The following is a 16,278-nucleotide window of genomic DNA, read 5'->3' as shown; positions in this document are numbered from 1 at the left end:
TTTTCTTTTTTTTTTTTGGTTTTTGCAGGGCAGTGGGGTTCGGGTGGCTTGCATGTCACATGGCTGGGTGATTGTTGGGTCTATGGGCCTGATGTGGGCTCAGGTGCTTGTGGCTCCAGGGCTGTTAATCTGTCCATTGCACCACCTGGCCATACCTACAATTATTACTATTATATTTCTTAATTTTAATTTTTTTTCTCCCTTTTACTTTATTACTCAAGCAAGTTTATATTTATGGGGGGGAGGGGGTATTTTATTTACTCTTAAACAAGAATATTTTATTAATGCAAAAAACCCATTATTTGTACAAAATGAGAATAAATATTAAAAAAAGAAAATGACTATAATACCTTCCTACCTGGTTCTGATTTTTTTCCAGGTTGAAGATCTCATTTCTTTCAGATAATTATCATATAGCATATTCTCTAAAGGCTTCTCATTATCCCAGGGAGCCTCTTTAGGAAACAATACCTTTCAGAGTCTTTCCAAGAATATGTGAAGCAGGGCCTAGAACTAATGAAAACTCTTTACATGTGGTCTTATTAAGTAAGAATATTGTTGGACAGTCACCTCCCTAGTCTAGGACCCTATACTTCTCAATACAGTATACAATTATATTAGCTTTTTTTGGATGCCATTTCAGAATATTATTCTCACATTCTGCTAAGCCCTGTAGAACTTTCTCAGAAGAGCTTCTGTCTAGTCATATTTCCTCCAAATTGTAATCATGAAGAGGGTTTTTCAATCCAAGTGTAAGATTAAAAATTTATCCTTTTAAAATTTCATTTTACTCAGTTTGGCTCAGTGTTTTTCGTCTACTTCTTAGTCTTTTTTGATCCTGACAATGTCATTCGTAGTCTTTCTAGCTTTTTTTTAATTTGAAAATGATAATCATGCCATCCAATGTTTGCATTGTTAATTTGGATAAATGCATAAAAGCACAGAGAGACAAATAAGTTTTTGTGACACTCCATTGAAGATTTCTTTTCAAGCTGGCATTAAACTATTGATAAGTATGCTTGGGAAAGGTCATTCAATCAGTTTAAAATCAATTTATTTGTAATATTGTCTAGGTCACATCTCCCATTTCATTTATAGGAACTACACATATAATATAGTGTAATATAATGTAAAAATTACTAAAGTCTAGGTAAAATATAGTTCAAGAATTTCCCTCATTTGTCAGTTTATTAATCCTGTCAGAAAAAAGAAATATTGTTAGTGAGTTAGTCAATGAGCAATTATTAAGCACTTACTATGGGTCACCTCTGGTACTTGAAAAAGTAATGGTGACTTTTTGTAATCAACATTCCCTTTTCTAGATTTAGCCCTATCTAGAATTCTGGCAGAAATTAAAGCCAATTCATTGGTTTATAGTCTAAAAATATTTTTTTCTTTGAAAATTGAGATACCCTTTGTCTTTTTTCAATCCTATAGAATATCTCCAGTTCTTCAATATCTGTTAGAGAAAATAAGAGTGCTTAACAATCAAATAGCAATAAAAAATAATAACACCAACCCCCTCAAATCCAAAATCATTATCTCTAATTTGGGGAGGATGAGAATGACAAAGTAAGGTAATGTACCAGTCAGAGCCATGGAGAAAGGAAACTCTTTGCCCTAAGACTTGCATCCTAGTTGTCAAAATCTAATTAGAAACTTTGCAATGCTAGGTATTTAAGTTTAGTTGATAAAGCTGATTGTCTTAGTACTCCAGTTTTTATGTTGAAACTGATCCAAATAAATCTAATAAATAGATGGGGCAGCAAAGAGGTAGGTACTAGTCAGAATTGTCGTGATGATCAGATTGCCATCAAAGCCAAGAGTAGAAAGTGTATGGGGCTCTTTTTTATGCTGTTACCACAAGAAGGCAAGATACATAGAAATAAATTAAAGAAAAAAAAATTATCCAACTGTTAGAAAGGGTTTAGTACAAAAGAAATTGACCATTTAAGAGGACGAACTATTATTTTTTATAAAATGGTGTAAAGATGTTTTGACTATGTACCAGGGCTGAATAATAAGAAAATCACAAGTAGATCTTACAAGCTATTGTCAGGGGATCATGCTATTTGTCCCACAACAGTCTCATAAAATTTACACTACCTTAAATGATTATTGCAAAGTCTTATGCTCAGTTCCACACTCATGACTTAGCTACGTAGTACAAAAAAATAAAATAAGTCCAAGGATAGTGATAATACTAATATTTCTGATGCTTACATAGAGAATATATCATTAATGAAATAAGGTAAAAAAACCAATTAGTTTAAAATGAGATATTTCCATGAAGACAATTTAAGCCAACTATAGTGTTTTGGGTTTCTTTTCCCCTGGCAATAAATTATCATTAATCTTATATAAAACTGACCATGACTTTCAAGTCTAAGATGGATTCATACCAAAACATCTTATTAATCACTGGATTACATGGATGGAATCAAGCTATATAGATTCCATGAAAAGCACATTAAAAATCTACTTCATCTCATGGGAATGTTATCTAATGGCATCAAAATATCATTTGAACTTGATAAAAACTTTGAGACTGAATTTGGAAGTCAAATTGAACCAATAGCTTCATACACCTGCAAATAAATACCTTGTTCTTCAAGCACAACACAACTAATGAGAGGTTTAACTATGTTAAGGGACCAACTGGCACCTTTTAAGTCAAAGCTTAATAGGAAGACAGTTTGAGAATAATTGATGTCTGTGAAATGGCAATTTTGATATATACTAAGGACCTGGTAGACAGATCAACAATTGATCTAGAACTGATATACTTAACCTGGGATCCATGGAGAGATTTCTGTGGTTCTGTGAACTTGCATATGAAAAAAACAAAATAAATAAAAGCAAAATATGAAAACTTCCTTATTTTCACTAACCTCTAATTAAAATTTAATACTTTGTTCAATTATGAATTTAGCCAACAAACATTCTAATCAGGATCTTTTACTTCCTGAAACAACCTGATACAGTGCTTCTTGGACTTATATTGGATCTTATAATTTTTTGAACAAATGTGCAAGGCTGGTACACAAAATAGGGCTAGAAATAAGGTACCTAACATTTATTCCAGATTCATCTGACCAGGTGAGGAAGTCCAGAATCTAAATTAGCACACATCATCCCCAGACTCAGCTGTAATATGATAGTGATTTCACTAGGTTGCTTATTATTTTCTATTGAAAACCAAAAGCTCTTTTCAACAGCAAGAGTCACAGCATACCCACTGCTGAGGCCAATTAGAGCTCCAATACTTGTAAAGCTAGTCTCAATTTTATCAGTGTCCAACTGATTTCAATAGCATAATTGGATATAGGCAATTGCAGAGAGGAAGCTCTAAACCAGACGGCAGCCAACACAGGATGCCTGGCCAGCTCTAGGCCTTCTTTTGAGCTGGTTGTACTATTTACTTGCTAAGATGCATATTGCCATCCAAACTTAAAGCTTAGGCTCTTCAAAAGCATTTGGCAAAGACATTTTAAGATTAATTCTCTCATTATTCTCCCTATCTCTTACACCAGAATGGGAATGTGATTTTATTATTCCCATTTTACAGGTGGGAGACTGAGATGAGAGAAAAGCTTGGTGATTTGCCAGATGTCACAAATAAGTTGGTAGATAGGAAACTAGAGGTGCCCACTCAGAGGGGACATGTGAGAGCTTGCCTCTGGAGTTTGTCATTCAGCTAAAGATAGTGACATAGTAGATCAGTGCCCATAAGAACAGAAGGCTGCGCTTTCAAATTTATCAAATCCAAATTAGGAAGTTCATCAAAATCAATGTATGTGTTAAACTTACAAAGTAGGACTCTAGCAAATTCAGAGTAACTTCTGGAGAAGAGTTTATTCATTATTTGATCTGAATCTGATTCTCATTAGTCTCCGTATGTTATTTGCTTTCATTTATTAAGAATTTTTAAATCTACATATTTTATTTAAAATATTAAACCAATATATTTAAGTCCCTTGCAAAACACTATACCAGATTCTGGGAAATGCAAAGATGAATGGCATGATGCTTACTCTCATGGAATTTATGGTTTATATTATGGGGCATGATAGAATACATATGCAAATATTCAATATATAAAATTTTCATTATATAATGTGTCTTCGGACAAATGACTTAAATTTCCTGGGACAAAGCTTCCTTATTAATTAAAATGAAGAGCTGACTTAGATAGCTTCTGATGTCCTTATTAGCTCTAGGCAGGGGTTCTTAACCCTCTGGGGTCCATTAATTTAATTTAATTTTTTTAATACTTTATAACTACTTGTCAAGGCAATTGTTTTATTTTTTAAGGCAATTGTTTTCTTTTGAACCCTATAAATTTTATTTTATGCTTTTTTATAAAACAAGGAGATCATGACACAAAATAAAAACACTATAGATGAGCTATTATTGCATGATAGGAGGATAAGATAAGTATAAAGAACTAGGAGAGGATGAATCTTGGATAAATACTTAGCAATTTATATGACTTTAGGCAAGTCATAACCAGCTCAGTTTCTTTCTCTGTAAAATGTGTGGTGGCAAGAGAGGTAAGGCAAGATTAAAATAGAAGATCCCTATGGTAACACCTTTCCAGGTCTATATAATTCTATAAAAGCCCAAGTGAAGACAATATCCTTTCCAACTACATTGGGGAAAGGGATTATTAAATTTGTTCAGCACTTTTAAGGTATACATTGTACTTGTCTCACAACAAACGTATGTGCTAAATAGTGCAAATATTATTTCTGTTTGACTAATGAGGCAAATAAGACAGAGAGGTTATGTGAAGGTGGAATATAATTGCCTTTGGCTAAAATAGTTGCTAGATCTGGTTGTTTGAATTCCTCTCTTGTATCTTTGGGTATCATTTCATTTAGAGTTCCTCAGTTACTAAATTGAATGAAATAAAAAAGGAGTAAATATCCTTCCCTATTACATTGGTTCCTTTCTTCTGAATAGAGACCAACATTAATGAGGGATGGAAGCAAAAGAATAGTTAGCTGAGGTAATAGAAAAATCAACTTCTATCTCTTCTAGGAAATAGTTGTCTTTTCTAAACTAATACGGGCATTGGGTATTTGTGGGGTTTTTTGAGTTAGGTCGGTGCGATTGTTTGATTTAGATTGACTAGACTTAAGTTCTGACTGCCAGAGAGAGTAAGGGGGGGAGGAGAGGGGGAAGGAGAGGGAGAGGGAGAGGGGGAGGGGGAGGGAGAGAGGGAGAGGGAGAGGGAGAGGGAGAGGGAGAGGGAGAGGGAGAGGGAGAGGGAGAGGGAGAGAGACTGAGAATTGTTCTCTCCCTGTCTATACAAAAGAACTTTAGACTCCCAAGGAGGAGATTCTCAGGAATTTATGACTCAATCAACTCGCCCAAAAGGAGCATAAATGGGATTAGTTTTAATATTGTTAAGTTGCAAAAATACAGGCATATGTGCATGCCAAAGCTAAAATGTACCCAAGCAAAGGGGGGGAACATATGGGTGCCCATATGGTGAAAAGCGCATTGCTAGACCTTCATACACTTCTCATTTACAACAAGAACCAAAGTTAGCGAACGTAAATTTGCTTTGCAAAAATGTGAGACGAACAGCTTGTTTGCCCATAACTGTTCTACTGAGCAAGATATGTATAACCTTGATTTCTCATCTCAGACACCTCTTTCTCACACTCTGGGGATTAATTAGTCTCTAAACAGGTCTTCAGATTAGGAACGAAGATCCTTGCTGCCTCGGAGGGAAGACAAAGCAGAGGAAGTAGGACTGGATGACGCGGCAGGTCAATTAAGAGACGATTCCTATTAGTGTCTCTGTTTCATACCTGGAACTCTTCATAAGAGAAATGAGGTTGGTAGGTCTCAGCAGGTTTCTTACTAATTGAAGCAGATGAACAGCACTGCTTCCCAGCAGACAAGGGGTGTCGGTGTTATTTCACACTATAGCCAGGGTTGATTCTGGAATCATAAGGGGGATAGGGGCTTGAGTATAGGAATCTGCCTCCATTCGGGGAAGGAGTGGTAGGTTCAGGGGAGCAAGAAAAGTGAACAGCTGAGTTTTATAGTTGGGACTAGTTTCATGAGAATAGAAATGGGCAAGGTCATTGATTAAATAATCTGGGAATAAGCATATGGATTCATTTCTTGTGAGATATAAACATGCATACATACATTCATATATATATATATATATATATATATATATATATATGTACTTTTTATTCACCATCTCACATTTATTGTTGTTGTTCATTCATTTTAGTTGCATTCAACTCTTTGTGACACTGTGGGGTTTTTCTTGGCAAAGATACTGGCATAGTTTACCACTTCCTTCTCCAGCATTCTTATTTTACCAGTGGCAAAAAAGAAGTAATGAGAACAAATCAGATAAAATGAGATTAAGAGTCAGAAATAAAATGAGAGGAAATATTGTTTTCCATAATCTTTGTAGATTCCATGAATTTTGAGAGGTTAGCTTCATGTGAAATTTAGAGTTCCTTGAAAGTTGTGGAGCCTAGATTATAGCAAATTCACATGGAATCAAAGAATGTCCAAGTTGAAAGGGATATTCAAGGTTTTTCTAGACTGACTCCATCATTTTACAAAGGGGGTAACTGAGATCCAGAGATATGAAGGATTTTGCCCATAGAAGTCTTGACTTGAAATCCAATGCTCTCTCTACTATACACCAGAACATGTGGTAGATGGTCAGAACTAATAGAGAAGGGTGACTTAAAAGTACTAGGTATACCTTGTTGAATAACTTTACAACTATAGAACTAGAAAAGCATCAACCATGGACGACTGACACATGGGTAGATTTAGCCCAGGAAAGACCCAGATTTTAAGAAATATCAAAGTGAGCATAAGAGGTTGGAAAAACAACTGTACTTAGTCAGAACAATGGATATTCTGGTCCAGACTCCTGACTCTATTTTAAGTCATTTTGTTTTCTTGGAGGTCCCATAGTCAGTCAGTTCATCAACAAACTTTTAATCAAGTAACACAATGCCAGACAGCAGCTTTAACCGGTAGAAAATGGTCAAGTACCAGAAGGAAAACAAAAATAAGATTCCATGCATCCAAAGCAGATGTCAAAGTACACGTGGTACATTGAACTTAACTGATCATAGGAACTCTGCTCAGTTTCTTCTTGATTTTTAGAATGGATGCGTGATTTCATTAGGATAGTGGAAGAGCAAATTCTACCAATGCAGACCTGAAACTTTTCTGTAACTTAGTCTTGGAGGGTCACCTGGTACTGTGATAGATGAAGACTTGGCCAGAATCACAGAGTCTGGATACATCCCAGGAAGGATCCTAACTCATGTCTTCCTGATTCCAAGTCAAGTTCTCTATCCACTGCACCATACCATTTCCATTCTTTGGATGGAGTCAGAGGAATTCCATCAGGGTGGTAGGTCCTTCCATTACTGCAAATCACCCCCTTCCATCCCCTCAATATCACTTCATCTTGTGTGACATAGTAAATTTCTCCTACACATGTTTTGACAAAATTCTAGCAAGTATGGACATATGGATTTTTACCCTTCAAACTGGGGAGTAATGATGAGAGCTATCACAGACAGATACATCAACAACAGTAATAGCATGGAAACAAGATGGGGAATGAGGGGGCTGAGAAAGACTACAAATATATCAAATGCCTATCAGCTTGCAGGACTAAATAGTAGAGGGATAAACAATTCTACACACCTAGAGAAGAATTTACAAATTTCCAGGAGATTGTAAGCTTTCTGGGGCAAGACTTGTTTGATGTTCGGATGCCCATTACCTCTTACATCAACATTTTCCTTCAATGCCTTATTGTAGTATGGAATTGACCCTGGGATTCCACAAGCAATTCTCTCCTACTATGTGCAAAATATTATTCTCAGTATTGAAGTAATATTTTTGTACATAGGAGCGAATAAATATTTATTAGGCAACTGCCATGTTCCAAAGTACAAAGAGATTTACAACTATTATGTCATTTGATCCTCACAGAGTCTTAGGAGGGAGCGGCAATTTTATACCCATTTTATACCAGGTAAAACTGAGGCAGACAGAGTTTAAGTGACTTTCCCAAGATCACATAGTTTATAAATATCTGATTTGAACTTAGATTTCCTGACTCAAGATTTAGCATTCTATCCACTGTGCCACTTAGATGCCCCTCCATAAAAGTATTTAATACAACTTTGTTGAATTTAATTGAATCTGAAAAGCTCACTTAAATTGAATAACTGATCTGTTGGTATTGGATCAGTAAAATATTATGGTAATTTTCTAACTATATTGTTTAAAAACCCCCACTAAAATAGCAAATATTCCTTATGATCAAGGAGTAGAAAAATAAACTGAAATTGGTTGGGGTGGGAAATGGTGGTAAGTGAGGGGGAGGGGAAGTATATAATTTTTTCTGCTAGTTTTAAGGTCTATAGCTTGATGATTCTAAGTCTTTAAAGCTTTCTCAAACATCTGGTTTTCAAAGTATATCACTGTCAATCAGCCCAGATGTGCAGGAATCTTGCTGTACCAAGATATATCAGAGGAAGATGGAAAGACAACCAATCCTTTAAAACAGCCTCTACTCTTTGCTTTATCCACCCCCGTTTTCACACCTTTATTCACACTACCCCATATGGTTGGAACAGCCTCCCAATTAATTCTGTCCCAGCTCCTTCTCTCTTGTCCTTCAGAAGTGTTGGGGGGTAGGGGAAGTGTTGGAACCCACCTGTTCCACAAGGGGCTCCAAATACAATGGCTCACTGCCAATTTTCTCTATCTTTTCTGTTATGGGATCTGCCCACACACTTCAGGGGAACATTCTTGGTAACTGTGCCCTGTGATTTTGTGATTAATCCATCTGGAGGTTGTTGTTTTTGTTTAGTCACTTTAGTTATGTCCAACTCTCTGTGACCTCATTTGGGGTTTTCTTGGCAAAAGCATTGGAACGATTTGCCATTCCTTTTCCAGTTCATTTTTCAGGTGAGGAAACTGAAGCAAAAAGGGTTAAGTGACTTGCCTAAGGTCACACAGCTAGTAAACATCTGAGGTCACATTTGAATTAAGGTCTTACTGATTTCAGGGCCAGAATTCTTTCCACTGTGCCACCTATCTGCTCTCTTTAGCACTGTAGAATATGTTAAAGGATCATTGCTTTTTAAAAAAGAATAAATTCATATGTCTCTTCTTGTTTTTCATAAGACAGATCTGCTGCCTTAGAAAAGGGAATATAATTGTTTATATCTAAAGAACAAGGACATGGTAGAATGTTCATCTGGTTTGCATGTCAGCTGGAAAACCCCCAAATCTTATTTACATAGCACTTTTTTCTTGAAGCTTAAAACACTTAATAATTCTAACCCGTAAACAAATCTTCTAGCATTTCACTGAGGAGAGGGCAGTTTCTCAGTGCATCTTGAATCTGAGTTCCAAGGCAGATGAAAATATTTGCAAATGGTCTTGAGATCAAATGGTCTTCAGCTATTGCATCAAACATATGATAGATTTCTTAAAAGCCTCCAACTGCTTCTTCTAAGAAATGCATCCAACACCTGAGGACTCAGTTTCTCAATGAGAAAATTGGTCCCCTAATAATGATGTTCCTTTCTAAAAAACTCCCACCCCTGAGAAGTCTTTGTGTTCCTACTGTCAAAGTGGCACATGTCATGACAAGAGATACGTGACAAGTGACTTGAACATCTCTATTTATTTCTTCATCTGCAGCCTGGGAACACAGGGATCCACAGTGAAAAGAAAGCCTAGAACACAGTCACAAGAAAGAGATGTTTGCAACTGTCTCATGATGCTAAAGTTTACAGTAAGTCTGAAAAGCCCCCTCGTCAGTGGGCGCCAGCTATACTCACCCTTATTACAGTATTCACAGACTTTCTGGAAATAGTTTTTCAATTTTATTGTCAGCAAAATTCAGGGAAGCTATAGACACACTTGTCCACCCTGCTTACCCCTCCATTGTCAATCCTACTGGTATTTCAAAGGAAATGCCATTTCACTGTTGCACAGTCTTCTCTGCTTAACTCACCAGAAAGTTGTTCTGTAAACACTTTTTGATGTGAAGGAGTCACACTAGCCCCTCTTAGGAAATCTTTCAAACCTATTTTTCCCCAGAAGAAGGAAAGAGCATTTCCCCCCACTCCTGGAAAAATACATACCCACAGCAGCGCCCCCCCCCCCCCAGATTCAACTAGGAAGCTGCAAATGCTCCAGATTCTAGTGCCTTTCAAACTTGGCAAATTCAATCCTAGCCTGAATTGAAATTTTTAAATGTCATCGGGAGGGGGAAAAGACAATGAGAGATAGAGAAAAGAAGGCAAGCTAAGCAAAGAAGGCCAAGGCTGTAAGAAAACAAAACATAGAGACTCAGATGTGATGCTCAGCCCTGGAGACTTGAGGGGGACAAGGGCAGATTGAATCTAGGCTCTTCCTGGCTTCTCCCAGCTGCCCTTTAGCCCCTGCCCTAATGCAATAAGGACATCTGGGGGCTAAAAGTCCCCTATTTTAAGTACGGAAGTCTTAACTATTGTAGCATTGTAAAAATAGCTTCTGCACACTTCAACCAAAGTCAAACTGTCTTTCAAAAGATCTCCAGGCTTAGAGGAATATGTATTTAGGATCAACAGAGTACATTCTGGGATTTCAAGCATTTATAAAGACATCTGACTTCACTAGATACATAGAAAATTGGCATGCTGCATCTCCATATATTTGTATATATTATGAGACCAAAACTCTCCTGTCTTTAGAACAAATTCCCCCAGAGGCCTATGACTCCATATGTTTGCATGCACATGCTATTTCTCGGGTTTGTATAAGGGTCATGCTTTATAATGTCCCTTAGGTATACTTGAATAGTCTTGATAATTTCCCCTTTATCATTAAACCACTGTGGATTTCAGTATTCTCAGCCCTCACTCACAGAAGGTCAAGGTACTTCATTGGCATTATCTCTCACTCATCCCTTACCATTTTGCTTCTGAACTAGGTAGAGGCAAACATTACTGTGTGCATTTCATTAAGAGGAAAAAGAAAAGGGAAGCTTAAATGTTTTTCCCACTCACAAAGCCTGTCTAGGGTAGGGAGTGGGGCTTAAGGGAGGGAGGTCTGGAACAAGGAAAGCAGTTTTCCTGGTACAGTATCCCCTTTGTATGTTGGTATAGTTGTGTCTATCTGTCTCTCCCAGAACACAGTTTGCTTATTTGTTGCCCGTTTATGTTATTTGCATTCTCTAGTGCCTAAAGGAAGACTGGTTTCCATTCTAATTGCCAGAATTAATCACACAGTCTAATTACAGCATAAAACTATCAAATGGCCTTGGGCCCTTTTTTTCTTAATTCCCTGTTGATCTTGATAAGAAGTTCGATTTCCAAGGGGCAATGGGGATGTGTCCTCAGCCAGATTGGTTCCCCCTGCTACTTGGAAACAGTCCTGACAAATCTTCCACTGTCGGCTCCTGGGTACCCATTCCAGGTAGGAACAGATGTACTTGCCCATCATAGCTGCCCTAGTCCTCTAGAGATAAAATACTTGTCATTGCTAGCTTGTAGCAGAGATGACTTCAGGTAAATGGTCAGATTATTGAAGATCACAGATTCTTCTCCTCCTGGGTAAACAGAAATGCTAAAGCATAGGGCCAAGTAGTTGCATCTGACCCCCAATAGTTATTCTTATTATTCAGAACCTTCATCTAAAGATCCCAAATCACTATTTTCAGAACTACGTAGAGAAAATACATTTTTCTCATGAGAAGAATTGCTAGAGTACCTGAACACCTTTGTAGTTCTGAAGGGTCATGAGGATATGGGAACCCCCATTTCACAAACCAAACAAAAAAGAGACTTTCAGAAAGTTAGCTTTCTAAACCTTCTCATAATTCCATATTTCACTTCTTGTTTGATGAGTATTTGATTTCATATTAAAACAACAATTACAAGAAGATGTTTTCTTGGTCTAAACATGACATTTCATTGTATTAAAATGGGAACCAATATGCACATAAGCAGGAATACCAAACTGGTCCTTAATGTCTTCCTCTTCCAAAGCAGGGTTGAGGGGCTTACCCTTGACTGACAGATGTCTCCATGTCACAGTAGGCTCTGGTCTGCCAATAGCAAGACACAGGAGGGTCACACTACTTCCCTCATTCACAGTGATATCTGAGGAGATGTTCATAATCTGGGGAGGAACTGAAAAAAAGAGAGACAGAATGAGCAAATAATACTTGGTATTGACCTTCAAATATAAAAAGAAGAATGAGCATCCAAGAAAATTTTCATATAGCATTTAAAAAATTAAAAAACCATGATCTTGGTTTGGAATTGATATGGAGGGGTCAGATTATCTTGGATTATTTCTGTGAAATTGCAAAGATTTTCAGTGACCCCACATGATGCCTTTTAAAAGCTTATCTCTTTAACTCCAATATTCTCCCAGTGATGCTACAGAGATGTGAATCCTAGAACACCATGCTCTCATAAAAATTAAAATTGCAGATAACTAGAGGAAAATAGGGAAACATATGCATGTTGGAAGGAGCAGTATATAGCATGTGGCCGATGGCCACTTGAAGGCATAAAGAATATTACTGATGCCTGTCCTCAATGGAGAAGAGGCAGGCTAATTCAATAATGAGAATGATGAACAGCTGAAGTAACATATTGGTACTCCATTAATACTAAAAAAACAAGAGGAAAACCTCCATTATGTTGGGCAGACCCTTTTTAGAGATTTTATGGTAAAACATAGAAAAGAAACACATGTGATGAGAAAGTATAGATGGATTTCAATCACTGTTGTTAGAAGAAGGATGTAAATGTATGCAATCATATTTTTTAAAAATACTAAGTGAAGTATTTTCATTATTACTATTCATTCTCCAGTGTAATATACTATGCCAAGAATATAAATTCATCAAACATTTACTTGTACCAAGTTCCATTTCTTGCAAGTCTCTCCACTTTGATCTATGGGCAAATATAAAGGAAATTTCATACATGCTCCCTGCCCTCAAAAGGCTTACAGGTTTAAAGGGACACAAAGCAAATTACACAGAAAACAGTTCCAAAGAGATACAGATGCCTATCCATATCTGTCGGTCTATCTATCTATGTCTGTCTATCCATTCATTTTTATGTAGTTATCTGTCCATTCATCCATCTATCTATATCCATCTATCTGTATTTATCTCTCTTTCTAAATGTCTGCCTGTCTGTCCATCTTGCCTCATAATAAAGTTCCCTCAGATTTCTTTTATTCCTGAAACATAGTTGGATGGAAAACACCACAGCTTTCCTCATTCCTCATGTTTCATATTCTCCTGTCACCAACCCATCCTTATCCCCCATAATTTCTACTTCTCGTTTTGCTCCTGTGTGAAGTGGTGGCAAGGGTTTGGTGGGAGAGAGAATTATCATGGTGAAATGGATAGAATTGATGGACTTAGTGTCAATAAAACCCAGGATCAAATTCTCTACTTTAGAAATTGACTAGCTTATGTGTCATCTTGAGTAAATTATTTATATTCTCTGGGACTCAGTTCATCATCTATAAAAATATAAAGTTGGACTAGAAGGTCTCTGAGATTCTTCTAGTTCTAAATCTATGACTGACTTCAAAGGAGAATTATAGTGAGGAGGAGAGCCCCCACATACCTCTAACTGCCTACCCCCCTTTCCTACTTTGCTGCTTCCTATTTTTGTTCAATTTAGCAATATTTTCCATATCTTATTCTCATCCCCCATTTTCTGTCTCAACTCCCTATCTTTACTTCCAATAACTTGTATATTGGTAGTTGCCACATACTTCTCCACCTTTATTGTTCACTTCTTGTCACCCAGATGCTGAAAACATCTTTTGCATGGCTATAATCAGTATGTGTAGGAGCTCAGGAATTTCCAGTTACATAGTCTCATTGGTGGTAGGAATAAAGGATACGTGTGTGTGTGTGTGTGTGTGTGTGTGTGTGTGTTTGAAGAACTGCTTCTGTAGACAGTGATATAACAGAAGTACACTTCTTGCATGCCAGTTTGATATTCAGAATCCATCTTTTTTTTCCAAAGAGAAACAATATTATAAACAATGGTTAAGTACTAAAGAATTGTCAAGTACATTATTTAGAGACTGATCTCAGGACACACTTAATTCCAACAAGTATTTATTAAGCATCTTTTATACAGAGCACTATCCTAGGGCACAGGGAAATATTCATACAAAGAACTCCTCTCAGGCAGCTAGGTGGTGCTGTGGATAGTGCACCGGCCCTGGAGTCAGGAGTACCTGAGTTCAAATCTGACCTCAGACACTTAATAATTACCTAGCTGTGTGGCCTTGGCCAAGCCACTTACCTCCATTGCTTTGCAAAAAAAAACTCCTTTCATGGACCTCACCATATAATATGATGTTTAAAGGGATAACCATCATATATAAAAGAGTTGAAGCACCATGATTCATTGGAGAGAACCTTGAATTTGGCACCCCAGGACCTGATATGACTTTGTGCAAGTTACTTAATATTGAGTTTTCTTATATGTACAATGAGAGGGTTGGATTTGGTACCTGAATCTATGATCCTTTGAAAAGGAAAGGGTTCCTCTTGGTACAGTAAAGTCATTATTATATCCCGAGGAATTGGGGTGGAGAGAGGATGCTGGAAGTTTTCTAAAAAGTGACATTTTGTGTGTGTGTTTGTGTGTGTGTTTGTGTGTATGTGTGTGTGTGTGTGTGTGTGTGTGTGTTTGTGATTGTGTATAGAGAAATTCCAGGAATAGGGACAGTATGATAGTGACAAAATATTTTGAGATGGTTATTTACAGGGGAGGGTCAATAGTTTAGTTGGTGTATCAAGTGACTTAAGGAGAGTTGTATGAAAAAAATAATTTGATGTCATGAGAATTTTGATTCTTAGAGGATAAAAAAGATGCAAAGGGCACAACATTCTAAAAGAGATTATTGTTTTGTCATGGGAACCATGGAAGCAGAGTGATCCTACAGGTGCCTAACCTTTCCCTCTGCTCTTTCTGCCCTTTCTAACAACTCTTTCTCATTGTTCTAGGAATGCTACTGATCCTTTCTTATTGCTCCCATTTTTCCTGTCATATTTACTGTTCTAATGAGCTTCAAACCTGAGGTGACATTTATTAGCCACTCAATTGTAGAATTTATCTGATCTTCTCTTTTGGATTAGTACTCTATTCACTCCAACCCTCCCTTCTGCCCCAAACCTCTGTCAACAGCAGTGTTATTCTCTCCTGTTTTTGCCCTTGAATATCTGGCAGCTATCTGCCTAGCCCTCCTTAGGGTCATAAGACTGGAAACATTCCCAGATTCTGGAGGGTCTTGGAAACCAGATAAAATCACATGAACCTTGCTTAAAAATAAACAAAAAATAACAACAGAAAATCATTGAAAGGTTTTGACCAGAGGAGTGACATGGCTTGAAGTATGCATAAAGAAAAGTATAGCAGCAAAATGAAAGATAGTTTTGAGGGAGGAGGGAATAGACTAGGGAAAAGTTCTTGATAGAAAGCTCTTGCAATAGTCCAATGGCGGGTTGGGGGAAAGGGAGGCTGTTATTGAGTGACTGTCCTAGCATAGTGGCAAGGGGAATAGAGGAGGAAATAAATTTGAAAGATATTGTAGAGATAGAATCAATAAGAGTTGGCATATGATTTGATATGACAGGCAGAGGAGAGAGAAGAGTGAACAATAGCACCAAGGTTTCTAATGAGAGAGAGTGAATAAATGGCAGGGCCACTAACAGAAGAATGAAGTCATAGGAAGGAGTAGGTGTTTTGGGGGAAAACAATAGATTCAGATTTCCAAAGTAGTCACTTATAAACCATCTTTTAAAATGCAATCTATTTATATGATTAATGTTGCCTTTATTAGTAATTAAAAATTAATATAATGGGAACTATAGCCCTAAATAAGGATATGTTCAAAACAATTGGAGCCAGGTAGGAAAGCCATATGAGGATGAGTTGTAAAGGGGAAGCCATGACTAGACTTTTATTTTTTTGGATCATATTGACATTATAGCAATATACTGAAAGGAGCTGGCTTACAAAACCAAAATGACAGGGTCTTGTCGATCATTTGTTTGGTGGGAAGTCAGTCAGTGAATAGAAACTTTGCTATGCAGCTATGGTCCAGGTACTGTCTTAACTATTGGATATACAAAGAAAGGCAAAAGACTGTTCCTATTCTCAAGGAATTTACTGTATAATGGAAGAGAAACATATGAGCAGCTATGTACAAGAA

The 16,278-nt window shown here is 37.1% G+C and overlaps 1 protein-coding gene across 1 annotated transcript in view; it reads right to left on the bottom strand.

The window, feature by feature from the left end:
• Positions 1-16,278, bottom strand: part of OPCML (opioid binding protein/cell adhesion molecule like) — a 732,434-nt gene that overhangs the window by 117,640 nt on the left and 598,516 nt on the right. The window contains exon 3 of the mRNA XM_074187257.1: positions 12,081-12,206. Within this exon, the coding sequence (XP_074043358.1) occupies positions 12,081-12,206 (126 nt within the window). The remainder of the gene's footprint in view (positions 1-12,080; positions 12,207-16,278) is intronic.

This window comes from Macrotis lagotis, chromosome 1, assembly GCF_037893015.1.
Source record: "Macrotis lagotis isolate mMagLag1 chromosome 1, bilby.v1.9.chrom.fasta, whole genome shotgun sequence".
In the NCBI taxonomy this organism is placed as follows: domain Eukaryota; kingdom Metazoa; phylum Chordata; class Mammalia; order Peramelemorphia; family Peramelidae; genus Macrotis; species Macrotis lagotis.
This window is presented reverse-complemented; position numbering and strand designations above follow the sequence as displayed.